This window comes from Agelaius phoeniceus, chromosome 3 (assembly GCF_051311805.1).
Source record: "Agelaius phoeniceus isolate bAgePho1 chromosome 3, bAgePho1.hap1, whole genome shotgun sequence".
Classification (NCBI taxonomy): domain Eukaryota; kingdom Metazoa; phylum Chordata; class Aves; order Passeriformes; family Icteridae; genus Agelaius; species Agelaius phoeniceus.
In genome coordinates, this window is record NC_135267.1 from 88,546,344 (window position 1) to 88,572,895 (window position 26,552).

General features: G+C 41.0%; 1 protein-coding gene across 1 annotated transcript in view; it reads left to right on the forward strand.

The window, feature by feature from the left end:
* Positions 1-26,001, forward strand: part of PLB1 (phospholipase B1) — an 88,125-nt gene extending 62,124 nt beyond the window's left edge. Inside the window, exons 44-60 of the mRNA XM_077176318.1 lie at positions 1,628-1,723; positions 2,814-2,885; positions 4,480-4,551; positions 6,585-6,645; positions 7,348-7,406; positions 9,881-9,939; positions 11,114-11,157; positions 12,387-12,486; positions 13,883-13,934; positions 15,695-15,775; positions 16,802-16,867; positions 17,429-17,523; positions 18,683-18,764; positions 20,069-20,173; positions 21,257-21,352; positions 24,809-24,883; positions 25,371-26,001. Of these exons, the coding sequence (XP_077032433.1) occupies positions 1,628-1,723; positions 2,814-2,885; positions 4,480-4,551; positions 6,585-6,645; positions 7,348-7,406; positions 9,881-9,939; positions 11,114-11,157; positions 12,387-12,486; positions 13,883-13,934; positions 15,695-15,775; positions 16,802-16,867; positions 17,429-17,523; positions 18,683-18,764; positions 20,069-20,173; positions 21,257-21,352; positions 24,809-24,883; positions 25,371-25,592 (1,437 nt within the window). The 3' untranslated portion in view covers positions 25,593-26,001. The remainder of the gene's footprint in view (positions 1-1,627; positions 1,724-2,813; positions 2,886-4,479; positions 4,552-6,584; positions 6,646-7,347; positions 7,407-9,880; positions 9,940-11,113; positions 11,158-12,386; positions 12,487-13,882; positions 13,935-15,694; positions 15,776-16,801; positions 16,868-17,428; positions 17,524-18,682; positions 18,765-20,068; positions 20,174-21,256; positions 21,353-24,808; positions 24,884-25,370) is intronic.
* Positions 26,002-26,552: the final 551 nt, after the last annotated feature.

The following is a 26,552-nucleotide window of genomic DNA, read 5'->3' on the forward strand; positions in this document are numbered from 1 at the left end:
GGTTATTTCTGCTTTTAAAGGACTAAGGATGGGTATCTTCCCTATAGAGACTATATTCAAAATAGTTTTGTTTTGTTCTGTGCTTTTCTTATGAGAAATTGCTGGGTTTTGGTATAGTACAATGGATTTCTTCATGTAGTAAGCAGTTCTTAGTTTTATATATTGCTCTGTCAATATCAATTGCTGTTTTGGAAAATGAGTCAAAACTTGATTTAAGAGGTGTGTTTGTGTATGTTCTTTGAAGTACAAAAATAACAAAAATATTTTTCTTCCTGAAAATACAACGTGGTTAATAAAAGACCAAGTTATTTAGTTGCACTTCTTAAAGCAACATAGCTGCATTGCTTGGTGGGGACTATGGCATCAGCTCCCCTTTGTGCCACATAACCAAGTTTTCTGTGTCTGACAGAAAGGGAACTTTACCTATGATCTCATAGAAGTTTTATGTAGTTCATATGTTGATGTATATCTCAGTTCCTTGAATGGCAAGTTCCAGTAACTGTAAATCTAGGAAAAGACTCAAACTTTCACTAGAGGTGAAACTATTTTCATATGTACCTAGAGCTGAGAGGAGTTGGAGCAAAATACTGAGCAGCGATTACTCTGGCATAATTGAACTGGATCATTCTGAAAATGTTTGCAATAGCTGGTGAAAGTTTGAAGAGTTAAGGTGCTGCTGTGGAAAAATTTGCTTCACAGGCCTCCTTTGTTTTGTTTGGGTGAAGCCTTTTGTTTGTGCGTGAAGCTGGTGCCCATGAGAAGTCATGGCGATTTTGGTACTGAGGGTAGGGAACACAGAAATAAAAACAGAAGATGAAAAATATTTCTGAACTTTTTTTGTAGTCTCACAAGGATTAGTTCAGATTTTAAGTTCAGGATGCTCTTTCAATTTCTTATCTCACACAACATTCAGATGTTCCTGAACTGAAAACTGTCTCTGAATATGGCAAAAGATATGATGCAAATTTTGGTAGTTGTCCTCTAAAAAGCAAGTCCAAACACACTGAAAAAAACCTGTTCAACTTTTGAGGAAGAAGTGCTCTGACCAAAAATACTTATTTCAGTCATGTGTGACCCTAATCTCAGTTTTCATGTGACAGACAAATTTCCAAACTCCATTTCCTCCAGTACCTGTATTAACCCTTTATTAAAGTACAGTTTTGTTTAGAAAGGAGACTGCTCTGGTGTGCTTGGCCAGACTGGCTGCTTTCCACCAAACACTTAATTGCTTCTTGATCCTTTCAAAACTCACAGCTATGCAGGAGGTGCTGTAAAGCATAATGCTGCTTGCGGTTCCAGTTCTAATGACAACTGGAACCAGGGAGAGGAACTCATTGCAGAACTTGAAGAGGAACTGTACCCGTAATTGAAAATTGTGGTTTTACTGCTTCTGGATGGATCTGCCCATGGAGGCACATAATCATCTCTAGCTAAGTGTTTCTGGTAGTTCATGGGTCTGCTGAAGTACAGTTTGTGTTGCCAGATAATGGCAGCCTTTCTGCAATGGAGCAGGGAGAGCAAGTAGCATGGATCTCTCTTTACTAGTTCTGATTTGGCCTCAGCAACTCCAAATTGGAAGTATGGGGATTTTTCTACACTCATATGTCCTTTATGCTTTTATTTGTAGAAAGAGAAACCAGATGTCTCCTACTTTTCTCCTGACTGCTTCCATCCGAGCCAGAAAGGCCATTCTCAGCTTGCCAGGGCTCTGTGGAATGCTGTGGTAAGCTGACAGGCTCTGCATACAGTGAGATCTTCACCTAGACCTGACTGCCATTAAAATATCTCTGTAATAAGCATTGCAATTAAGTCCTGAATAACTCTGGACCTTGTGTTTGTCTCTCCTTAACTAGTTAAATACCCTCTGGCTTTGGCACTGCTCTCTGCCTAGAACCTCTTGGTTCTTAAAGTGTGTGGTGAGGAGAGGGGTGCTCCAAGTGCATGATCACAGTAATTTTGTGACTTCAAGTCCTCTTCATCTGTTTTTATGCAAGGCAGAATGGCATTTAATAAGGATGATGTTTCTATGGGCTGCTATGGGAAACCACCAAATAAAGAATTGTAACTGCATATGTCAATTTAAAACGGATTACTTAGACATTTGTTTTAAATCCCTGTGTTGTTAATGTCTCATTAGGAATTAAAGTGGCTTTAATTCAGTTCAGTTTCACTACTTTTGGAAATGAGTTAAGCTCAATAAAGATGAGTCACTAAAGATTGCTTAAGCAAACACATTTTACTTAGCATTGCAGTGCAGGAGTACCCAGCAGTCAGTGGCAGTATCTTGGATCCTGAATAGTAACTCCCATATACTTTGGATTAATATTTTAACAGCTGACATGATTGCTTGCAATCATCAAGCAGTACCTCTAATTAGGTTTGGTATTATCTTCTACACATAAACAACCTTTTGTTGGAGATGCCATCATGCAGCTTAGCTATAAAAAATTGAGGGACTCTTAATGTCTTTTGTGCAAGAGAAGAAAGTTTATGACCTTGCCTCCTGGCAAAATTCCAAGGTACTTCATGTGCCTGCCAAAATCCTCCAGGAGTTTAAACTGAACCACTGTAGCTTTCCACTTCCCATTTTAAGCTTCTTTTTAGAGCTGCTCTTTTGTTTTGCGGTTGCCATGTTCTTTCTGAGAAGTAGATGCATTTCAACCTTGGCTGTAAATCTAGGTCTGTAAATACAGGCACCTTTATATAGATTTGAAAGGTATATTTATATTGGAGTTTTTTTAATTAGAATTGTTTTACAAATTTAAGAAGAGCTGACAGGGTTAAAAAATAGATTCTTTTGTCTTTGTTTCCAGTTACAGCCTGTGGGCCAGAAAGCTGACTCATTTGATTTCTCAGCTGACATCGTCCTTGGCTGTCCAGCTCAGGTAAACATACCCACATTTTGGAAGTTGGCTGTCAGGAGGCTGTATTGCTTGTGCTTGCTGCAGAGAGCAGGGATTTGGTCTATCTGGAATAAGCTTACTTAAAGCTTTTTTCTGTTTACCTCTAAGAGAGCAGGTGTTCTCATATACCTGCACTGGTGTCCCATGGCCACTTTGCTGTGCAGTGAATACTGATTGACAACATGCTGATTGGTGTGTTTGCAGCTACAGCAGATGTTGTTTTTTGTTGTTTGTGAAGAACAGAGGCAGCTCAAGCAGCAAACAACAGAACATGCTGCATTAACTTTCCCATCAGAATCAATGAGGTTTGGGCACCACAGCAGCTTTGAAAACTCAGAATCTGTCATGTCTTGGATTGGTGTCAGATTGGCTTTCCTGGCCTGATCCATAAGAGGAATACTTCAGACTCTTTGGAAGCTGCTTCTGCAGTTACACAACAAGCTGCTGAACTTGCAGGACAGTTGCTAGGTACCAGCACGTGGAAATGACTGCTGCAGGCAGCAGTAACTGGCTCCCTTTCTTCAGCAGTTTCAACAAGAAGGCCAAAGAGCTCAGCTCCCTGATCCATTCAGTTCTCACTTCTCTTAGGTCTGGAGGCAGGCATTCAAGTTATGCACGAGGCTTTTGCCCATATTGTGTCCATCCTGTCAGACAAGGAAAATCTTCTGAGTTATTAACCAGTGTATTTCAGAAGTCCTCTGATTTGCTCAAACTGATCCTATTTCATTTACCCAGCATTCTTTCCAAGCAGCTTAAATGAACTCAGCAACAACTTCAGTGCCAAATAATGTGGATTTTATACTTCTTTTCCTTCCTTCACTCTTATTCAAAGATGTTGCTTTTCAGAAGTAGGCAAAGAAAAATTTTATATCCCTTGAAAAGATATATGGCCATTTTTTGCAGAAATGGCAAGCCTTTAGTAAACCTAAATGCAATGAAAAGGTCATTGATAAAAGTGCTAGTAGCCATGGAAAATTATTTGTTTTGAGGCAACCTTGAGTACCATAAAACCCTGCCTTCTAATTTTAGTGCTTTTAAAGACTTCTTTATGCAGATGCGGGAGCTTCTCTTGATTGAGGTAAGTGAGCCTCCAGGTGAATTTTTTTTAGCCTGTATGATGTGCATGTCTTCCTGAATGCATGCTGCATTAGTAGAGGACAAAAATAACAATGAAATTTCTACAGTCTCCCTTGGAGGGAAGAATGAGCTTTTCAGTAAGCAATCTTTCATCTCCCTGCTGCTGACACAAAAGATCTGCCCAGGTTTGTCTAGATTCTACATCAGCACCTTTTGAATGGACTAAACTTCTAATAAAGTCTAATTTGGAATGTTAGGAGAAGAAAATATTAACCTGCAATTGGCATCTGGCACCTGTAATTTTTGTCCTAAGGTACTAAACACAAATTTTATTAATTTTAAGGAAGAAGCATGGTTTCAAAGTCCAGATTCTAATTTTATATTTTAGGCAATTACTTTCTTGGTTATATGATACCTTGATATCACTTGCTATGGTTTGTGCCATGTGCTTATTGCCCAATTTCTCTTATTTCTCTTATTTTGTTTCCTCTTTCTCCAGAACAGTCCCTTCCTGGGCACGTACAGGAATAGCAACTACACACCTGTGGAGCCCACTAGAGAGCCAATAGAGGTAATTGTTGCACCTTTTGCTGCATTTTAGGCAAACTATAAAAAGCTGCATCTCGTCTTGTAGCACATAATCCTGAATTTATAGATTATATAAACTATTACTAGTTTTTGGAAAGAGAATTCTGCCTTGCATTGCACTTTTCATTGTGTAAACAAATGGTTTCCTAAAAGCCAAACAAAATTAATTATATTTATGGTGCAATTGTATCAAAACTGTAACAAAAGTAAGTAACCTGGAATGCATAATTAATTCAGATAACAAGTTCCTCCCCGTATGGAGAAGCTATCTTAGAATCCTGACCCCCAAATAATCTGAGGAAGGTTTAAATATTTTCCTCTGGAGGCACTGTTCTTCATTACACTCAAGTAAGCTTAACCTGTAGAGGGCAGTCACCTTTACATATTGGATGTGTGACCCTATACAAAGGTGATAGGAATTCCATTTTCAAAGGGACTTCATTTCCACCATGACTGAACAACTATCATGGGCATGTTCAACAAACTGCAGAAATAGATGCTGTGTGCCATGAGGGTCACAAAGAACAGCAGTTATTGTCTTAGCAAGTCATGGATTGCAGGACTGACACGGGATTTTTATCAGTAGAGCTAGAGTTATACTTTAATATGTAATTCCACTGAATATCAACAGCAACAGCTTTTGAAGTGATAAAGGAAACAAGTGGAGAGAGAGAAAAGCAACACTTTCTGATCTAAAAATAAGCCTATCTGTCCTTTCTAGCCTCTGCAACCAGACTGTAGTGGTTGATAGTAGAGCATATTCCAGCATCTTTTTGCAGGAACAGATGAATTTGTTGTGATGTTTTTTAACAGCAGCCATGCTTTCTGAAAACCACTGGTCTATGTAGTTTTACTCTGGTAGAATTGTGCAGTCACAGAATAATTGAGGTTGGAAGGGACCTCAGGACATCCCTAGCCTGATCTGCTTCTAGAAGGGCTGGCCTTTTGATCTGTGTACACAGCTGTCATTGCTCCTGCAAGGGCTGGCCACTGGAACAATTTTACTTTTTGCTTGTTACCAAAAAGCGTGGGGAGACATTGATCAGCTCTCTATGGTGGTGAATTAAGGTGTTATGCAATGTGTGTTTGATTCAATATCTTCAACTGGTGGAATTTAGGTGACATAATAACTATTATGTCATCTAAAAATATATGGTGAAGTACAATTATTTAGAACCTAACAGTTTTCTTTACTGGAACTTTTAAAGCTTTGAAGTTTTTTCAAATTTTATATTCAGTAAAAGCAAGCTATTTTTGAAAGTTTCTAGGGAAAGAATAGGTTCCTGGCAAAGTACATGGGGAACAATAATATAATAATAGAATATATAAGGTTCTTCCAATGCTTGACCACTCTTTCAGTGAAGAAATTTTTTCTAATATCCAACCTGAACCCTCCCTGGTGCAACTTGAGTCCATTTGCCCTTGTTCCTTCACTGGTTGCCTGGGAGAAGAGACAGATGCCTGCATTGTCCCGCCTCCTTTCACACAGTGGGAGAGTGATAAAGTCACCTCTGAGCCTCCTTTTTTCCAGGCTAAACAACCCCAGTTCCCTCAACTGGTCTTAGGACTTATGTTTACCAGCTAATATAATAATACATTAATAATATAATACATTAGTATAACATGATAACTTTGCAGGGGATTTTATTGTTGATCTTTATTTGCTTTTACATCTGGTATATTTTGAGATAGAGCAAGACTTCAAACCTGGAGACCCCACCTTGCAGGTCATGGACAAAATCTGTAGGCAGTGGAGAGAGAATTATAGGAAATGTAAGATGAAATGTTTTGCCTTTGGAAGAGTTTTATGCTTTGGCTAGAAAATGTCGCCAGAAGTAATGATTGTTTGGATAGTGTTCCACAAAGAGGTGTAAAAGATTGTTGTGCTACATAGGCACCAAACTAGGATCTGTGTTTTAACTTGGTTTTGCCCAACACTGTGCAACTAAACCATATATGAATTTCACATCATCTTTTAGCTACAAGAGGAAACCATTTTGTAACTTCTCATTTCAGAATTGGGGCAGTGAACTGTCGTGTCCTGGTCATACTCCATCCAGTCCTGTCCCAACATCAGGTGAGAAAGAACTCCTAACTTAAAATCATACATAGGAAAAATTTCATCTTTTGTTTCTAAAAGCCAATAAGATGTTGAAATTGCACATCCTAGATGGAAAGTAAACAATAAAAGCTGATATATTTAGCAGCAAAGGGAAGAAGTCTGTCTTGCCATTCTCAGTGAGTTCTGCATGACAGCAGGTATGTCCCTGTGGATAAATGTGATCACATTTATTGTATGCATGTATCTTATACGTCATTCATCATACAGCAACGTGGCAGGTTAAAATTGCCCAGGAGGGTTAGTGACTTAGCAAGCTGGAATGTGCTCTGATAAGCAGTGCAGTGCAAGTGCTGTGTGCAGTCTGAAGATTTTATAGGGAGATATTTAACAGGAAATATTGATCTATGACCCAGACCTGTAAGTCAATTAGAAGAGATTGAATGTATGCATCTGTAAACATATCTAGTCTGTTTTCATTTTTTACCTAAGCTGTTTTAAGTTCCATTTCTTTCCATGTTAGTGTAATGCACTGTTGCAAGCAAAGGTAAGAAGTTACACATTTTTGCCTAGGTGACACAGAGAACCTGAAGCTTTTTCTACCTTAAAAGTTTGCAAAAATGCCATCAGATTGGAACCTAGGACTTGCATGTTTATTCTATTAGACAGTATTTTGTCAGTTGTTGGTAATCCTGCTTTTATTCTCCTACTGCTTTTTAGTCCATGAGCTACGGCCTGCTGACATCAAAGCCATAGGAGCACTTGGAGATTCCCTGACTGTGAGTACTGCTGGATTCACATGTTTACAATAAGAAGAGCAGTTGACAATTTCTACCCAGACGTTGTCACATCAGGCATCATCAGATAGAAAGCAAATTGCTTTGGCTTGGCAAAGCAAAAGTCATCTACCTGGTTCCCTTTGCAAAGAAATAGCCTGAAGGGATATGAGTGACACTGACAATTGTGTAATCCACTAATGAATAGTTCAGGCCAGGACTGAAATGGGATTCCATTCTCTATTCCATACAGTTTATCCAAGTGTTTTTGAAAAGGGAAGTGTCTGTGTTATAGGATTAGTCTCATCTGACATGAAAAAAAAAGAAGTGAAAGCAGTTGATATTTTTGAAGCAAGAAGACATTTTGCTGAAAACTCCCATGGAAATAATTGACTGCAAAATGAAGTGCTTCCCACTTGAGATAATTCTGATACTTCTGTATTTCAGAGTTTTGCTTTCAGATTTTGCTTCCTGGGTTGCATTCCTAGATGTCTTCCAGTTACAGCTTTGATGTATTTCAAGTACTAAGAAATGGAGGTTTAAAACAAAAAGTAGGCACAAAAACCCCCAGAAAGGCCTCAGAGAAGAATAGCAGGGAATACTGCAGATCTGCACTGAAGTTTTCTGAGAAAAAGTTCTAGAATTACACAGCCCTGCAGAATTGTTCTGGCATGGGATGAAAGCAAACATTTGCGTCAACAGTTTCCATGAATTTTAACTCCTGAACTAAACTAGTGCTCATTCGAGCAGCTTCTGTTCCTGTTGAGTTCAGAGGGACTTGAAGGGTCTGAAGCCTTAAATGATCAGGCTTATCTTACAGGCAGGTGTGCATATCTTCATTATGCATTATGCACCTTCTCATTAGGTCTGAACCTGATTTTGCTTGACCTGATGTAATCCTGGCTTTCCCCCTGCTGCCAAGCTTTGAGCTTTTTTTAGAAGAAATCAGTAAAGCCCTACAAGTCTCCCTCCTATCCATTGCCATGACTCTTAAAATTAATTGCTTTATTTCTTCCCCCACATCAAATGCTAGATATGTGCACTAGCACAAATCTCTTATTTTTAAAATATTAGTTCTTTTAATATATGAAATATCTCAGTCATAGGGGCCAAGGTGATGCTTGAGGTCTCTGTCTCAAGAGCTGAGCAAGGCAGGTTCTCATAATGCCATTATTCATGCAGTTCCTACCAGTTGCCACTGCCACAGCAAGGTGTGTTTGGGGGTTTTATTAAGTGATTTATCTGGGTGGGCCAGAAAGAGTGGCAGAGTGTTTCCCACATGTGTGCACATACACCTCCCACAGCAGCCCTGTGCGCTTTGTACGGGGTAACCATCCTTGGCACAGGGGGACTGCAGCAGCAAGGTCCACCAAGGCATGGATTGTCCTCCTGGTACTCCTCACAAGATCCCTGAATGCAGCCAGTGTTTATGGCTGAATTGGTGCCATGGCTTTTTGAAGAATACAAAAGTAGTTGAGACCACTAAAAAACTGTAAAGCTGCAGAAGAACCCCTTCTCATGTTTGCTGCCCTGAATCAGAGTCAGGGTGCTGACCTTGTTAGAGGTCTGTCCCCATCCTGTGAGCCACCCAAATCCAGCACAGAGGTCTTTGTTCTGATGGCTTTATGTATTTATTTAATTTTGAAGGATACGAAAGTTCACAGTGCAGGAAGAAAGGCTGTCTCAATCTAGATACAGTTGGAGATTAATGAAACATTGAACAATTTATTCCTGTCACCGGTTAGAATTCATCTGTCTGACTTCTCTAGCAGCACTATACAGTGAAAGGAGTAGACACACCAACATGCTTATCTATACTGGCAAAAAAAATCCTGTCTACACCTCATCAAGTCTGTGTGCTAAGTAGCAGACTGAATCCAGGAGAGGAAAAATGGATTGTACACCAAAGATTTGTTTTCTTGGCAGATTAAAAAGCAGCTTCTCTGATTTATGTGCAGCTAAAACTGGATGGGGATTTTTCATCAGTGTTTGGGGCTTTTTTCCTGGATTATTAAGACTCTCAAAATCATCTTTCTTCAGGAAATGCCAGGATGAAACATTTTCCATCAGAAAAAAATCCAAACAAGTACAAAGCCATTGATGTTAATCGTGGTCCCATTGGGTTGCTAAAACAGTATGAGTAGCAGCTTTAAAGCCTTATGTCCTTGACCTTACAATCTGACATCCTCTGGCTGGACTACATCTCTGGTGCTCCATGGTGTGTTATCTAGATATGAGGGGAAGCACAGAAAACTGGAGTATGGGAGAGGCAGGACTGCCCACAGGCCAGTGTGTGGTGGTGAATAAAGACATAGACCACTTATGCTAAAGCTGGGACCTTGCAAAAGCTTGGCTGGATACAGAGTCATGTTAAAAGAATGTTTCAGCACTTTCAAAACATGATGTCTATCTTACCTAAATTTGTAGGGCTTTTTTTCTTTTAGTATTTTATTAATTGTTATTTCCATTTTTTCCAGACTGCCGTAGGAGCCAGAGTACCAGACTTACAAACAGACTGGAGGGGACTTTCCTGGAGGTGAGTGAAAATGTTGGGTTTTTTTCTCTGTTTTTGTGCACACAGTTAAAAGTATAGGTCACCTGGTTGTGTAATTACATCTTTGTATATGTAAATTCAGGGGAAGGATGCTGACAGCAAGTATTGCTTGGTAAGGATTGGAGGAGTCAGGACCAGAAGAGAATAGATAGGAGCGATTCCTGGGGGGGTGGGCGGGTTGTGTTTGTTTTTGTGGGCTTTTTCTTGCTTCTATTTTTCTTTTCTTTTTTTTTTTTTTATGTGTGTGTGTGTGTGTCAACCCAGCCTGATTGCTACAAGCGTGGTCCTGTGCCCCAGTACCTTTTAGCCTTTTGCTAGACTCACTGGAGCTTTTTCACAATGTTGCTGTGATTATCTGCTGCAGTATGTAATGCTTGAAGGTCTGTGTGGGTTGGCATGAACGTGGCAAGAGCAGTGCATACATACTCAGTGAAGATGTTCCAAACACCTTTGCTATTGCAAAGTGGGCAAACAATGCATGTCAGAAGGTGTGAAGCTCAATATCCATGCTGGAGTGGAAGGAAACTGCCTTCTCCCTGTGGACACACATATGGTTGATGAGTGTGTGTGTGTGTATACATTGTCCTCTTTGCTCTTTCTTCATCCCTTTGCATGTGTCTGCAGGCATGGATACTTTCAGGAGGGGCTGCCAAAAGTGGTGTAAAAGTGTGTTGGCTCTGCACACAGACAAGTTTTGAGTGGTGAGGCAGAGGCTCTATGTAATCAGCATTGCAGCATTGCAAATAGATAGTTAATGAATATTTAATGCAGTCTCTCCTATGCTTAACTGTGTGCAAATGTAGCTTCAGTGAGGTAACGTGGAGCAGCTTTAGTGAGGAAATATGCCTTTCTGTGGTAGGTATCCCAGCATGTCCAGATGAAAAATCAGTTCTCCCAATATGGTCTGTTCCCAGCCTGAAGGCATAGCTTCTATCTTAACACTGCCTTGCTTTATTTAATGTGAATTATCCTTTCACTACTTTCCCTGAATTCCTGTGGTTTATCTCCTTAGTCCTGTTTGAAGCAAGTATTTTTGGGAAGGGAGGGAGGGAGGTTGTTTTTTCCTTCTTGGGCTGCTACAACCACATGTGGTGACAATAAGACAGATGGCTGCAGGATTAACCCTAGTGGGTGATTTTGTTCTTTCCTTTTGTAGTATTGGGGGTGATGACACTCTGGAGATCCAGGCTACTTTACCCAGTGAGTATCCTAGAAAAGCAAAAGTTGGGTATTACACTGGAAGTGGTTTAAGTACATGCTAGGAAGCATCTGGAAATGGTCATTCCTTGAAAATGGTGGGGATGTCCATCTGTTGTGGGTATAAGCAGTTCATGGGAGTGAGAGCTGAGATCCAGACTGACCTTATTAGCTGTACAGTTGATTCAGCCCCTCCACATCACAGGATCTGCATGTGATTGTATCATCCTTTTGGCCAAAAGAATTAGGAGTAAATGTGCTGAAGGTGACCAAAGTTCATGGCAGACCTGTTCTTCCCGTGTTTTGTTTTGTGCTTTCCAGTGACTGACTAAGGTCTGTGGACATATGAGGGGTTATGAAACAATTACTAGTCCATCTAGCCAGGATTGTTGACAAAGTTGTGGTTCTTCCAGATGATTTCAAGTTGCTACATAGCAGTGGGGAAAAAAAAAATCTAAAAGTACTATAAAATTTTGTCCTAGTGTTCTGTGTAATTGGGCCTGTAGTTGCCATAGAAACCATTAAGTGGTCAATGTGACAATAAATTGGAAGGCACTTGGTTTACAATGGCCTATCTATTTGTATGTGATCCATGCTGTGGAACACTTTGACAATACCTGACATTGTCAGTAAAAAATCTGATGTGTTTTGCCTTTGCCTTGTACCAGGCATTTCACTGTGTTTGAAGAAAAATAGAAGGCACAATTCATTTATACATTATAAATGAGATTCTGTAAAGAGGTTTCCGACAGCAGTGCTACGGACAGAGTAACAACAACAGTTTTCAGACATCATGCTTTCCCACTGAAAGTTTCAGTGAAATCTAGAAAATGAAAAAAATTCACTTCTCTGCCACAAATATTATTATCTAGCTGGGGGAGTGAGAGGTAGAGGGCCATATTCAGAGCATCTGCTTCTGGTACATGAAAGAAAGTAACCACGAATAGTCTGACAAATTCAAGACTGGTGATTTGCCAAGATCCACCTATGCATCTCCTGGGCCACCAGGCCCTGGTTCCTCAGGCCCATGGAGAGAAATAACGGCAGTGATGAAATTTGGACAGTAACTAGAGTCTCCAAAGCAGGTGTGTCTCTAGCTCCTGTAAGTCGTAGTGAATGAGGGGAAAACACAGCTCTGTATTCTCACCACTCGATTGGCTCCTGCTTCTGCAGGGAGGCAACACTGCTGGCTGTACTGTGAATGGTTAAACACTGTGGTTTTTCCTTTTAAGACATCTTGAAGAAATTCAATCCGAACCTCTTTGGCTTCTCCACTGGCAGCTCTAAGGAAACAGCTGGATTCAACGTTGCGGAGAGAAACGCTGCAGCACGGTAAGGACAATCCCAAAGGAGTGAGAAGTGAGGGACTGGCAGGTTACCTTTGAGATGCATGACAGGGTTGAGGTAATGCTGATGACCTGCTGGTACTCAGCATGTTTCTGTGATCTGATGTTTTCAATTGTGAATTTCGGGGTTTTGGTTTTTTAATTCAATTCGGTATTTGGGGGATTTATTTGTTATCTTTTTTTAAATTTGACTCAGGCTTCCTTTCTTTATTCTATTTCTGCCCATAATTTTTGAGCCAATTCCTTCTACCAAGTTATGCTTCTAATTCAAGCAGTATCTTTTTCTGCCCAGTGTTCAGTGTACAGGTCCCTAATTCACTGCCAGGCAATATCTTCAATGAGGAAAAAATTCATGAGCATCTCTTTTAATCCTTGATTTCTAGAGAACGTGCCTGAAACTAACAAATAGAAGCCCACTTCTACCTTAATGGCATGAAAAAATTATCCCTGTTTGCAGTGCAAAGGGAAAAAAACAAAAAAAAAAGGCAGCTGGGAAATAACTCTTTTCTCTTCCTGAAGAAAAAATCTTCTAGTCTGTTAACAGCCAAAACATGTAAGAATTTTTATGGCTTACACTGTGCCTGCTCCATGAATACTCACAAAATTTGTTTCCAAAGCTTTTTGTGACACCTTTAACAGCCGTTAAATCTGCTGCAAGAGAGATTTAGGATAACTATCAAAGCCTGTATAGCTACTAAATATTTCATAGGTTCCCTGAGCAAAGCTGACTCAGCGTGATCAATATGGTTCTAGGAATCCAAATAATGTAACTGCATTTGTGTAGTTGCTGGAGAGAGGCAGGGCTTATTAGCTCAAGCACAGTCTTCTTCTACTATATCAGGAGCTCATTTCCAGCTGGTGTCTCAGCATGGTTTGTGCTTTGGCCCGTGGATGTTGCATCCTGTCTAGAGCTGGACTAGGACTCTCGAGCCTGGCAGGCCCACAATGTAAGCACTCTCTTCCAGCCATAAGACAAGCCATAGGAATTTAAGGTCGGATCAGGAAGGCTGGTTAGGTGCCCAGCTTCTGTGTCAGCACCAAACCCCCCCACTAGATTTTTTAAGCGAGTTATGCAACTCAATGTCTCTGTGCATCTGGGCATTAGTGATTTTTCCCAAACAAAATGTACCAAGGCCAAGTCTGAGATGGGAAGAACTCATACCAGTTGCCTGCCACTTGGCAGCTATCCCAGCTGAAGCCTTTTCAGATCAGATTATTCACTTGTGCAACTTGGTCCTTCAGTGTTTGCTCAGTCTTTTGAGGCATCACTCTCCTTATTCTGATTTCTGCTGATCCTGAGATCCCCTGCAATGAGGAGTGGGGATCAAGAAGGTGACATGCTTTTGGAACACACATCTGAAATCTTCTGTTCTCTCTCCTAGTGACATGCCAGCCCAGGCACGTGTATTGGTGGAGCTGATGAGAAGCAGCTCGGTGAGTGGGATTTGGGCCACACCTCCGTGCTGCCGGGGTCTCTGGGAGATGTCTGTAATTAATAGGATACTTGAGTCATGAAGAGTGCTTTACTGATGAAAGAAAAGTCCTTGTTTCTGCTGTTCTTTCCAAGATGAATGTGCCAGATGAATTACCCCTAATATAGGCTGCAGTGCAGCCAGGAGATGTAAGGATGGTAGTGAGGAAGAGAAGAAATCTGAAGGCTCTGGTGAGATCACAGGATTGCTTTGTTGAGCATCAGCCTTCAAAGTGAAGGTCATAAAGGCTGAGTGTAAAATCGCTGAAGCATGTAGGTCTGCAGACCAATACGAGTCACAATATCCACAATACTGGGAAGAGGAATTATGAAGTCTTTGCAGGAGAAAAAGCCCTCTCAAAGTCTGGTTTTGAGCGGGCAAATAATTAATTAGTGACCAGAAACCTCAGGAATGGATGAATCTGTCACACCGTAATCTTTTAGAGAATTAGTAGGGGGTCTAGCATTGTGGACCAGTCTGCTGTGCCAGCTCCACTGAGGGCAACAATGGGCATCAGAAGCAGGGAGGGGAAGAAATCTGAGAAACCCAAGGCTGCCCTGCTCTGAGTGTTGGCTGAATTTGAGTGGATGACTGCCTGGGTGTGAGCTGTTGGTTCAGGGAGAGCATTCCCTCTAAGGGAACGGGAGTGCCTGGTGCTCCTTGGCTCAGACTGAATGGGAAAGGAAGGCACTGAATAAGCAGGATTTGTCAAAGCATGTGGCTCTCCATGCCAGAACCCTTGATGGATGCTGCATGCTCACCCCACTGTCAGTTACTCTGCATTGCCAATTGTTTGGCAGAGTGAAGAGAGCTGGCGTGTCTTTTCAATAGAATAGAAGAGGAGAGGCTGTCGTGCTTTGTTTTATTCACAGCTTTTTATGCATTTCAAAAAAAAAAAAAAGGGAGAGGGGTGTATCCCTGCCATAACATTGCCTCTTCGTGAAAGTCTTTCTGAGCAAATTGCTGGTTGAAGAGGAGAATTCAGACCTGGGTGATTCCCAGGCCCTCCCTCTATTTGTGGGATCCTTTCGCAGATGTTTGTTATGTAAATGCACTACACTAAAAATAGTTGCCTTTGATTCCTTTCTTTGTACTGAATGTTACAAAATGTTTTGATGAGATCCAGCTCTCAGCAGCGCCTATTGTTAGCTTGTGGTGACGTGGATGCTGCAGCTGCCCTTATATGAGCTCAGTGAAGTCACCAGCCTCCTGGACTCTTCTATTTTAATCCAGCTGTCTGTTCCCTGGGGCACCCCTTGCCCCTCCTGGCCCGGGGTAATTCTTGCCCAGCTGGCAGGGATCCCCAGCAGCTCCAGTTCCACAGCCACATGAGTCACTCCAGCCTCCATTCCCACATGGCTTTATCCCCACGCTGCCTGCAGTGTGCAGCCATGGCTGGCAAATCTCTGCTGTCCACCCCTGTTCTGGAGCTGACATTCATTTAGGGATGCCTGCTGCCACAGACACATTTCTGTGCTTGGTTACCCTGACAGAGCTTGTCTGCTGAAGGGAATTTCCTTACAGAAGCCAAGGTGAATTGCCATAGACTAGCAAACAGTTCAGATTTTCCCCCTGGAAAGATGCTTTTCTTTTGCCAGCTTAACTCAGCATACCTCCTTTGTTCTGCCCTACTGTCTGTGCCCATTTAGCCCCATTTGTGAATGTTACCTCTGCATGCCTAAGCAATAAATGCTGCAATCTGTTTATTTTATGTGCCACTAGAAAATTAACTTCAAAGAAGACTGGAAGCTGATTACCATCCTTGTTGGAGGCACTGACCTATGCCAGTACTGCTTGGACAAGGTTTGTATCTCTGAATTGGGCATGCTCATCCAGGTATTTGGCAGGTGCCCAGCCCTGGAAACATAGCTTTTCTCTCTCAGGGAGCCAAAGTTCCTCTTTGTTTAAAAAGCACTTAGAAGTCCTGCCCCTTTCATCTTCATTGTATCAGAAACAAGTGCACAGCTTTTAATGCAGGGGCACTGCAGCTCTGGAGAAATGCATTATTTGAGTACTAGGAACCTGCTCATGTTGAACAAAACACAAAGATTAAGCTGAAGAGCTCTACCTGCTTAACTGGACAAAGTAATCAGTGTGGTGTCTCAGGCATGTGAGGGGACCCAAGTGAAGTTTTCTGGAAAACATCCCCACACAATAATTACTGAGGATGCCCAATTCTTGCTTCAGAATGAGACCCAAAATAATAACATCAGTTTATAGTGAAAAACATGTCTTTAGCTGTCAGTGGTCATTCCTTCTGAAACTGTTTGTGTGGCACAGACTGGGGGTCTGTACCCCAGCTTGTTGAAATGACCAGGCACTGTTCTCTGTTTTGCTCTTTCCTTTAGAGGCTGCTGCCTGGAGCCTTTGTCCCCACAGCTTCCCCTCTATAGCTACAGTCACAAAGTTGTTTTGCTTATGGGCTTTGTGGGGTCTGACTGCCTTCATATCAGTTTCTCCAGATAGGCAGTCAGAAAAAAAATCTTTGAAAAAAAAATCTTTTGTTCATAAGGCAAATCAGTCTGCTCTGGGTCCCATAAAAAACAACCCAAAATCCAAAAATGTGGTCAATATGGTCATTTTCAGGGAAAGGCTCTGCCAAGATACCTCAGGATTTTCTACAGAGATCAGAGGAATATATTAATGGTATAAAAACATAAGCACTATATAACCTCTGTACACGTGCCAGTAAACTTCTTGATCTGGAAATATATCTGCCAACAAAAGAAAAAAGGAGCACCAAGTTGGTATAGCTTCTCAGAGATCACCTTGTTGGTTCCTGAAAAAGACTGACTCAATTTTTAATTTTTTTTTTTTTAATTTTAATAGGAAACCTATTCAGTGCAAAAGTATGTAAAGCACCTTCAGGACACTCTGGATATTTTCTATGAGGAGGTAAGCTTTTAAGATACCCTAGCAAGCTATGTTCCTGGCAAGTACACTGATGTTTTTCTCACCTCTGATAGACTGTCAGTGATTATGTTTCATACAAGGTCATCTTTCAAATAGCTGGAGTCAGACTGTTCTTCAGTGCTGCATTTCAATGACTGTACTAGCTAATGCCCTGAGAAAGAGAGCTGCAGTTTCAGAAAAACTGTCTGTTTGACAATATTTATGCTGTGGACCAAACATACCATGACCCTACAGCCAGTTTTCATGGCTAAACCAGCCATGAACAGTTTCATTTACCCTAGAGCAAATGGAAATGTCCCAGGGAGCGAAGCAGCATTTCAGCTAGTTTGTACTAGCTGCTGGAATTCTTTTGGCTGACATCCACTGTCTATCTCCCTCCCTCCCCCTCCTTTTATCCATCATCCTTGCACATGCCATTGGCTGCAGGCAGTGCAGTTTGCACTGACTCCCTGACCTACGGATGGCACTCCTTGCTCTTTGTAGTGGTATCATGTTCTGTTATTTGTAACATGTCTGCATGTCTGGTTATTATAATCCTCACAGCTCCCAAGAGTCTTTATCAACATGGTGGAGATGCTGGAGTTCTCTGGACTGCGTCAAATCGCAGCAAGCTCTTCAGAGTGTGCCTTGGCAGCAAAGTAAGTGAGCAAAACAGCTCTTTGCCTATAAAGTGATATACTTTTGGCTTAGTCTCAATTTCTACAGCAGGATACCCACACTGAGCTTTCCAAGCTATGTGCATTGCCTCCTTTACCTGATGCACCCATCAACTTTCTATTACTTCTTGCAATACTTCAGCTAAAAAGCCTGCACTTGTAGATAGCAGAATTCTCACTTCTCAGCTGTAAGGCAGCATGAGACAGCACAAGTAAACATATGATTGCTGAACTTTGAAGGCTTTTTTCACCCAGCCATCTGCTGGTCAGCAACACAGGCTGACACCCCTGATTCCTCTCCTTGTATCCAGCGCTGCATTACCTCTGGTGCAGGCTGGGCTACATGCAGCAGAGCACAGCCAGGAACTGCTCCTCGCACCTAATGAAGGAGACCAAAATCTTCACTCAAAGAAGGTTGAAAGACTTGTTTTAGAAAGCAGCAGTGTCTTTAAAGGCATCAGAATGGATGTGAAAAGGCTCTTTAGTCTTGCAGGGAAAGGTATAACAAAGACCAGTAGTTGCAAGGTGATGCCAAATGAATTCCAATTAAGTTAGGCGCAGATTTTTAAAAATACAAGTGATTAACTACAGGAACACACTGGAAGGGAAAATAATGAATTGATGGTCTTGCTCAATGTCTTCATATTCATTCCAAGCACATTCTTAGAAGACGAATTTCTGTGAAGCACAAGTTATTACCTCTTGTTATGAAGGTACCATAATAAAACAGAGTGGTGCAAGGACTCAGACTACATGAAAAATTTGTCTTTTCTAACTCTACACTCCCAGATGTCTGAAACTCTGCTGTAAGCCCATTCATAGGGTGGGTTTTCTTGTTATTCTAACACGTGTGATTTCCTGCTGATGTGTGGCACACTAAACAATTTTTTTGCATTTGACTCAAGAATTGCAGATCCTGCAGCTCTTTCTGCCTGTGGTAGGTGTTCATTTTGAAAAGTAATTCAGTAGAATTTTTTCTTTTGTGAAGTATCTGTCCATTTCAGAGCCACCAAGGTGGCTCTCCCTTCTGCATGTGAGCTTTGAGCAGCTATCCTGACTTCTTGAAGTGGACACAGTGCTGAAGAACTGTGAATAAACTATTCTAGACTGGCTTTTAATTCTCGTATTTCTTTCATTGAAGGAAAGTGTGCCCATGTTTCTTAAACCCAGAGGAAAATTCTTCTGAATTACAAGAAATTAAGAGAGTTAACAGAGATTTTCAGGTAATGCATTCATTCTGTAAATTGTCATCTTCACTTGTGTCTCCATATTGCTTCCCTCACTGCCCTTCCTGTCATGCATACTCTCAGCAGTACAGAGAGGGATAACTGGGAAACAACTTGGCTACAGCCTAATCAAAACCATACCCAGCTAACCAGTTAGTAGCAGTGCAAGACTTTCCACATTGCCTTCTGATGTGACCTCAGTTCTGAGCTGGATGCAGATGGAGACCAATTCTCTTTCCAGCTGCTGTTTCAACAGCCAAAAAAGATTTAGGAATGATGGCTGCTTTGTTGATATGTGTTTGTCTGTTATGAGTCCAATGAGTAGCTCACATGAATTAACATGTCACTGCAAGAGTGACAAATGATCTTGCATCAGCTGTTTTGTGGTTACTCTTAGCAGAAGAAATTAACTAAACCAACCATGGGCCAGCTTGCTATCTGAGAGTAACTTTTCATAGCCTCAGGCGTAAGATTCACTCAAAATTAACAGAGGCTATAAATAGCTATTGGAGCAGAAGCTTTTTCCATCGATGTTCTTATGAATACAGGAATCACTGTATCAGATAACATAATGTTCTCCACTCTGGCTCTGGCAATGAATCTGACAAAGCTCAAAAAATTCACCCTGGGTAATGCTTGTATAAGCCTACTAGAGGGGTCATTTTCCTTAACTAAGGAAGAGGGATTAGGAATGTTTTGAGATATGACCAGGAGCATTAGCATTTATATCCATAAGATGGCAAGTTACAATGAGATGGGCTTTTTTATTTGTATGAATGTCTGTGACCATAATTTTTGAAAGTGGCAGGTAATTTTTCAGTGTTTAAGTAGTATTTTCATTCAAGCACACCTTCCTGAAAAACCAAGTGCACTTCAGCCTCATGTTGGCATTCTGAATTCATTTGTCACTTCTAAAAATGTTGACCTGTTCCTTATTTTTATACTTTTCTGCAAATTTTAATCTCATTGCAATTGTGCAGTTTTGGTTTCTATGAGTAAGGTTTGAACTATTTTTTTTTTGTTTTTTTTTTTTTTTTTTAAATTAGTAACTTTATATTTTTAACTTTTTTTTTGTTTGAATTAATCCAGCTTCTGTGCATTTTCCTCATGAAAATCTCATGAACCAAATTATTTTCTTAGCCGTTTTCTTGACTACTTTATTGCATTTAGCTGGATTTACACTAATGATTTATGGCTTCCTACACTGAAAGATGTTTAATCTGCATGTTGCTGCTAGCTGACAAATGTAGGATGAGCCTTGCAAGTAACTCCTGTGTTGTCACTGATTACACCACCCGCAGGCTGAAGCCTTGCAGCTGATCAACAGCGGTCGGTACGAACAGCGGCAGGACTTCGCTGCTGTCATCCAGCCGTTCTTCCGGAACACCTTGCTGCCCCTGGATAGTGTGAGTCCTGCTTTGCTTTCCCATTATGCAAGGGCCAGTATTTCATTTCTCTTAAGCCAGTAAGATCTGTGCCACAAGACTGTGTTTTCTCCTCTCTGCACAGTCTAGTGGCACAGCGTGGAATCCGTGCTAAGAGCGAGGGAGGAGAAGACGGGAAGTCTCACAAGAAGATTCACAGTGCTGCCTGTGAATCAAAATGGGTTTAGGAAACATTCATAGAATGCACCCATAAACAAGGCACCCTCTGACTTCCTCTGAACTGCAAGTTGCTTCCCTTGTTGAGGAGGTTGGTTAGCATTCACCACAGTTTCCCGATTTAGGTTATGGAATGTGTTCAGGTTTTCTTCAAATGGAGACCAGCACTTGAATCTCTGACTCATCCAAGCATGGCAACAGGAAGCAGCCTTTGAAACCAAACACTGATTCTCCTTCTTTTCTCCAGCCTTAGCATTATGTATGCCATGTAGTTAAGGATACAAATATCCAGCATGGATCCTCATCAAAACAACCCAGTTTTGCATAGTACTGATACTTTTTTCATACCATCCCCATTTTTTTCCTGTCAGCCTAAAAGGTCGACCAATGGTCACCATACAGGTAGTGATGAGGCAAATTCCCCCTAAGAGAGACATTTACCACAGCTGGATAGTCCCACCATTTTTATTGTTATCTGAAATTCAGCAGAAATTTCAACACTTGAAATGTTGTAAGTCTGAGTCACAGAAGTTTAAAAAGCAATAATAAGCACTTTTCTTTCAGTTCTGTAAAAAATGGAATGTGGGTCAATGGCAGGGTCCAGGTAACAGCTGTGACTGTTGGCTTAATGATAAGTTTAGTTTTGTTATGAAAATTCTTGTGTGAAGGTGAGCAGGTGGCATTACACAGAAGGTCTCAAGGTGCAGTAATCAGCCCATAGTTTGGAGCACCTAAGTTTATTTCCAGTGTGAAAACATGAGCATAATGCCTTTAGGAAGGTACCAAAAGTGTGAAGTGGGTATATCAAGTACAATACACTATTGGATATAATATGTCAGATCTCAAAGATTGAAATTTGCTGGCAAATAATTTTTGCTTTTATTGCAGACTAGCAAGCCAGATATGAGTTTCTTTGCTGCAGACTGCTCTCATTTCAGTGTAAGAGGCTATGCTGAGATGGCCATGGCTCTCTGGAACAATATGGTAAGGGGTTACAACTTAGATCCAACAAACTTAGTTACAACTATGTGTTTGTGGTAGCAGTATCTACAAAAGATCATGAGAAAGGTATCTGAAACAAAAGAGTAAACAAGACATAAAATTGATATCCTAGCAAGAGGGGGTTGCTCAACTCTGAGGTTCTTCTCACTCTGCATTGCTTAGGAATGTAATCCCAAGTGATCATATTGCATGAAACAGTGTAAGTCTTTGCTCATTCAAAATGGGAATTCTAAAGAGACTTAATGTAACAAAAAATTTCCTTTCTTATTTGGTAAATAACTTGCATTAAAACAAAAAGTCATCCTAGTTAAACATTCAGTTCTGTAGGTTTGCTGAAAATGTCTGTTCAATGATCTTGCCCTTCTTCACTGAATTCTGTTATATTTATTAGGAAAACCTATATGTGACTGAATTTTTGCTGCCATTAATAGTGTGGACATGTTGTACCACCCACTCTTGTATCTGAGGCAGTTTTAGTAGAGTCACTGAAACTAATGGGGGGCTGAAATAAAACTTAAGATGCTTGTAATCACATTCCATCTGTCATTTTGGGGAAAATGAATAGCTTTTAAATAGTCTTGGAAGAAGGTGTCAGAGGTACGTGACAAATTTGGTAACTCCAAGGTCAAAGTTGCTTTCAGAAATATTTCCCCACATTGGAAGGAATACTAGGCATTTTTATGCCACAGCAACATTTCCTCCCCTTGTCTTGTAAACACCAAATACATTGTGGTAGCAGAAATCCTGCATCCTGGTTTGCACAAGAAACAAACATAAATGGAGGGGAATTTCTTTTCCGTCCAAGTAAAAGTTTGAGCAAGATGACAAACTTAGAGGATACCCCAGAATGAGCTTAAAAATAAGGACTGGAAAATGGAGGGCAGGAATCTGTGCAGCTGCCCAGCATAGCATATGAGCTGTAGGTCCAGGATTATAGAATGTACTATGCAAGCACTAGCTAGGAGTAATTGATTTGTGCATGCACAGCAAATCTGCCTGTTTTCCATCAGGTTTCCCTGTCTGGGACTCCAGATGACAGCAGGCTGGTTGGCTTCACTCTCCTTCATGGCTCAAACAGGGCTAATGGTGGGCCAGAAACCCCAGGCAAATGTAGAAAAATTCAAATTGAGCATGGCTGAGGGTTTCAAGAAAAAAAAAAAAAGAGACACTACCTGGGCATATGGCGGTCTTAAATTGGGTTTCTGTTGCCATGTGGTATTCCTATTGGCCATTACTCATTCCTGAATCACCATCAATCTTTTTTCCTATGCCACCAGAGTTTTTTTTCTGTCCAGACTGTCACTCATTTCCTACGCATATATGGATTGACACAAAGCTTTCTACTGGGTGGCAGGGATCAGGTTCTTACTGATGCAAAGCACAACTATTCCCTCCCTTAGAGATCTGTTGGTCTATGCCAACTGCAGACATTACTGTTTACTATTTAAATCTAGTTCTTGTAACACATCCCTGCTTTTCCCTTGCAGTCCTTGTACGGCAAGGCTGTGCAAGCTTACTGTAAGGCTGTATTGTTTCCCTGTTCCCTGAAAAGCTCGGCAGGCTGCAGGCTTAGGGCCAAATGACACGGATTCTTGTCAGTGCACATAAAGGGCCAGACTGTGCCTGGCCACTGTGTGGGTATGCAGGGACTGGGATGGCTTACAGTCTCTCCCTTGCCATAATGTTCTTTGCTGTTTTGGCTTTGTGCAAAACAAAATGTGCTCCTGCTCTCTGAGGTCAGAGGACTCTGTAGTCTTAAGGGGTTTCCACTGGTCCCAAACCCACCTTGTCAGGTGTTTGGCCAAGGTGAAGAGACACAGTGTTTGGTGTGTGTTCTGCCTCCATGCTTGCTACATGCTCTAGAGGAGCTGTGGGTTTCTTCCAGAACTTGTCCTGTATGCTCATGGACTTGAGGATACTGTCATCTTCTAAGCCCAGAAGCTAATGCTCCTGAAGAACAGATTGCATAGAGATGAAGTAAGCATGGGTGGTTACAGAATTTTGCATTTTATCATCTTTTGTCTGGGCTCTGTGCCAGAATCCATACCAAGTGCCCTGGCATGGGAAGAATTACAATTATCTACAAATAACCAGTTACACCTCAGGCAGAATGCTGCAAGATAGGAGCCACACATTGTACAAATAATAGAGCTGTTCCCTTTAAGGTACAAAAAAACTACCAAATTCAGTCTTCACTGCATTAGCTGGTGGGTGGGCCAAGTGATTAGGAGTCATAAAAGAGTCCATCAGGACCCTACAACAATCAGCAAAACTTGGCATCCTGTTTTGCTTCTAATCTTCTCTTCCCTCGTTATATTTTCAGTGGTTCATATCTTTTTATTTTTCAGTCTTTGCTGACTTCTTTTTGTTTTTTAAATTTTTTTTATTAAAAATGAACAAGAGAGAGAAAGTATTCTCAGTGTTTCCATATGAAAATCTTCTGGATAATTTTTTTTTTCCGTGTTGTGTGGGTCTTGTTGCTCTATTGTTTCTTTTCAGCATGCAGCTGACACTTTAATCCCTTGAGGACAGTAAATGCCTGTATGGACAATAGCAGAAGCAACAGCCTTCCTCTGTGATGTATTCCCAGAAGTGCTGGATGACAACTTTGCAGTTCTCTATGGACCAATCTTGTAGTCATTACTTCAGGCATGTCCATACAACAGTTGTAAACACTTCAGTTAACATGACTGAGCAAGCCTCTACTTGTTAGCTTTACTATGGCAACCAGTGGTATGTGCACTGCAAGCCAAGCACAACTGCCTGCTATTAGCCCGGGCACATTTTATGTTGGGTTGGAAATGGGCTCAGGGTGAGCCTATGGTCAACTATTGCAACTTAGCTGCCAACTGATAATATAAAAAGCTCTGTGTAACTTGCTTCTTGCAAGATTGTGAAAATTCAGCTAAAATTCCCAGGGAATTTCTTGTCTGAGTGCAGACTGAAAAGGTTAGCTGTGTCCCATCCTCTCTCTGTAGCTCTGTCATTTCTGAAGTAACTCCCATCACCATGACACCTAGGCACCTTTCTGTAAGTAATGTGCTAAGTAATATATCTAACATCTGTCATGTAGGTTTTTTCCTTTCCTTTCCATTGCCATTTGAGACAAGTACATGGCAGAACTGGGTATAATAGTGAACCACTTTGCTTTAGCTGAACATTTAAAATGCATTGTATTCAGAGCAATGCAAAAGGAAGAAACTCTTATCCTATTCCTTGCTTCTGCGGGAGCTATTCTGCAGCCAGTACATCAGATTCTCAATGTCTTCAGTTCACAACTGTTAAAATGTTTGCAAACTTTCCTCTGCTCCTTCTACCACACTTCTTTGTTCCTGTGAGCAGCAAAAATTGGATAAGAAGTTGTAACTGTCTGAATCAAGAGAGTCTGAGAAGAAAAAGATTCATCATTAAGTTTAACATTGTTTTTCTCTTCTTCAGCTGGAGCCAGTTGGTGAAAAGCAGACTTACAACAACTTTACCCATGACAGATCAAAACTCAGGTGTCCAAACCCTGTAAGTAAAGGTCAAGGTGCTCTCTCCATTAATTACCTCTATTTTTTCTCCTTTCTTCACACTGCTAGAGCTCTTTAAAAGAGTATCTTTGTGAAGGTTTCAAATAGCTAAAATATATTTTCCTGTTTTGTTACAGACAGGGAAATCTACTTAAGATTTAAGACAAAAAGCTTTATTCTCACTGCAATGGAAAGCCTTTCATTAAAGCTAGTTCTAATGAGTCTGTGTATTTCCATTTGCTTGTTTGCAGCAAGCAAATTAGGAAGTGATGCCACCACTCATGATGCCGAGGTGGCTTCTTTTTTGTCTTCTGGGAATTTTCAGACAATAGAGCAGGAGAGTGTTTGGGCTAAGATAGAGAGAAGGCAAAACCAGCTGATTGTCTAAAGATCTACCATTTCTTTCTGAGAAGGGGCAGAGTCAAATTGTTGGAATACTGCCCGTTGAGTGATCTGTGGTCAATAAAGCCTTTGCTCTCCCTTTGTAGGAGAAGCCTTTTCTTTTCACGCGAAGAAATAGTGGATTTGGAAATTCAGATGTCAACTTGGAGAGCACAGAATCTTTGGTCCCCTACTGGGCTGTCATTGTGACTGCAGTAGCTGGGGTCCTGGTGGGTTCTTTACTTGGCTGGGTTGTGTCACGAAGAAGAACCAAGAAGCACCAACGTAAGGCTCACACAGAAAACAACATTAAAACAACCCCTCTGTAGCACAAGTGGAACAAACATCTTTCTCTGAAGAGGCTGCTCTCTGCTGTGACACAGAGAGTAGCAGAAAAAGAACCTGTTGGATATGAATGAAGCTTCTTGGTTGCCCAGGGATTTTTGTGCCAAATAACATTGATCAGTAATGTATTTTAGAGTTATCTTCTGCGGACCAGTCAGGTGGAAGATGAAGTTCAAAGTAATGCTGTGGTGTCATGCCAGCATGCAACTAAGTACCACACACCTGCTCACTCAGTCCCCCCCACTGGGACGAGAGGAGAACTGGAAGAAAGTAAACCCCATGGATTGAGATAAGAACAGTTTTAATAACTGAAAAGTAAAATGTAATAATAATAATTGAAATGAAATGGGAAGTAACAAAAAAAGAGAAAGGAATAAAACTCAAGAAAAACTAGTGCTGCATGCTACAATTGCTCATTGCCTTCTGACTGATGCCCAGCCTGTCCTTGAACAGCAATCAGCCTCTCCTGGACTTCTCCCACTCTATATAGTAAGCATGATTTTCTATGGCATGGAATATCCCTTTGGCCAGCTCAGGTCAGCTATCCTGGCCATGCTCACTCCCAGCTTCTGGTGCTGGCAGAGCACAGGAAACTGTAAAGTCCTTGGTTTAGAGTAAGCACTACTTAGCAACAACTAAAATATCGATTTGTTATCAATATTATTTTCATACAAAATCCTAAACACAGCACTGAACCAGCTATTATGAAAAATATTAACTCTATCCCAGCTGAAACCAGGACAAAATGTTAAAAGCTTTTTCATTCTGGGGTCCAATTCTCTGTTTCATGAATATTACTCAATTGCACAAAGCAAGAACACCTGTTCATGCATCTTGGCTTCTTAATTGTGCATCTGTCCTTTTCTAAACCTCCATTTAAAATGTTAGAGACAAGTCAGTGATTGCAACCTGGTATTTCCCAGTAGGAAGGTGTTAGTGAGATG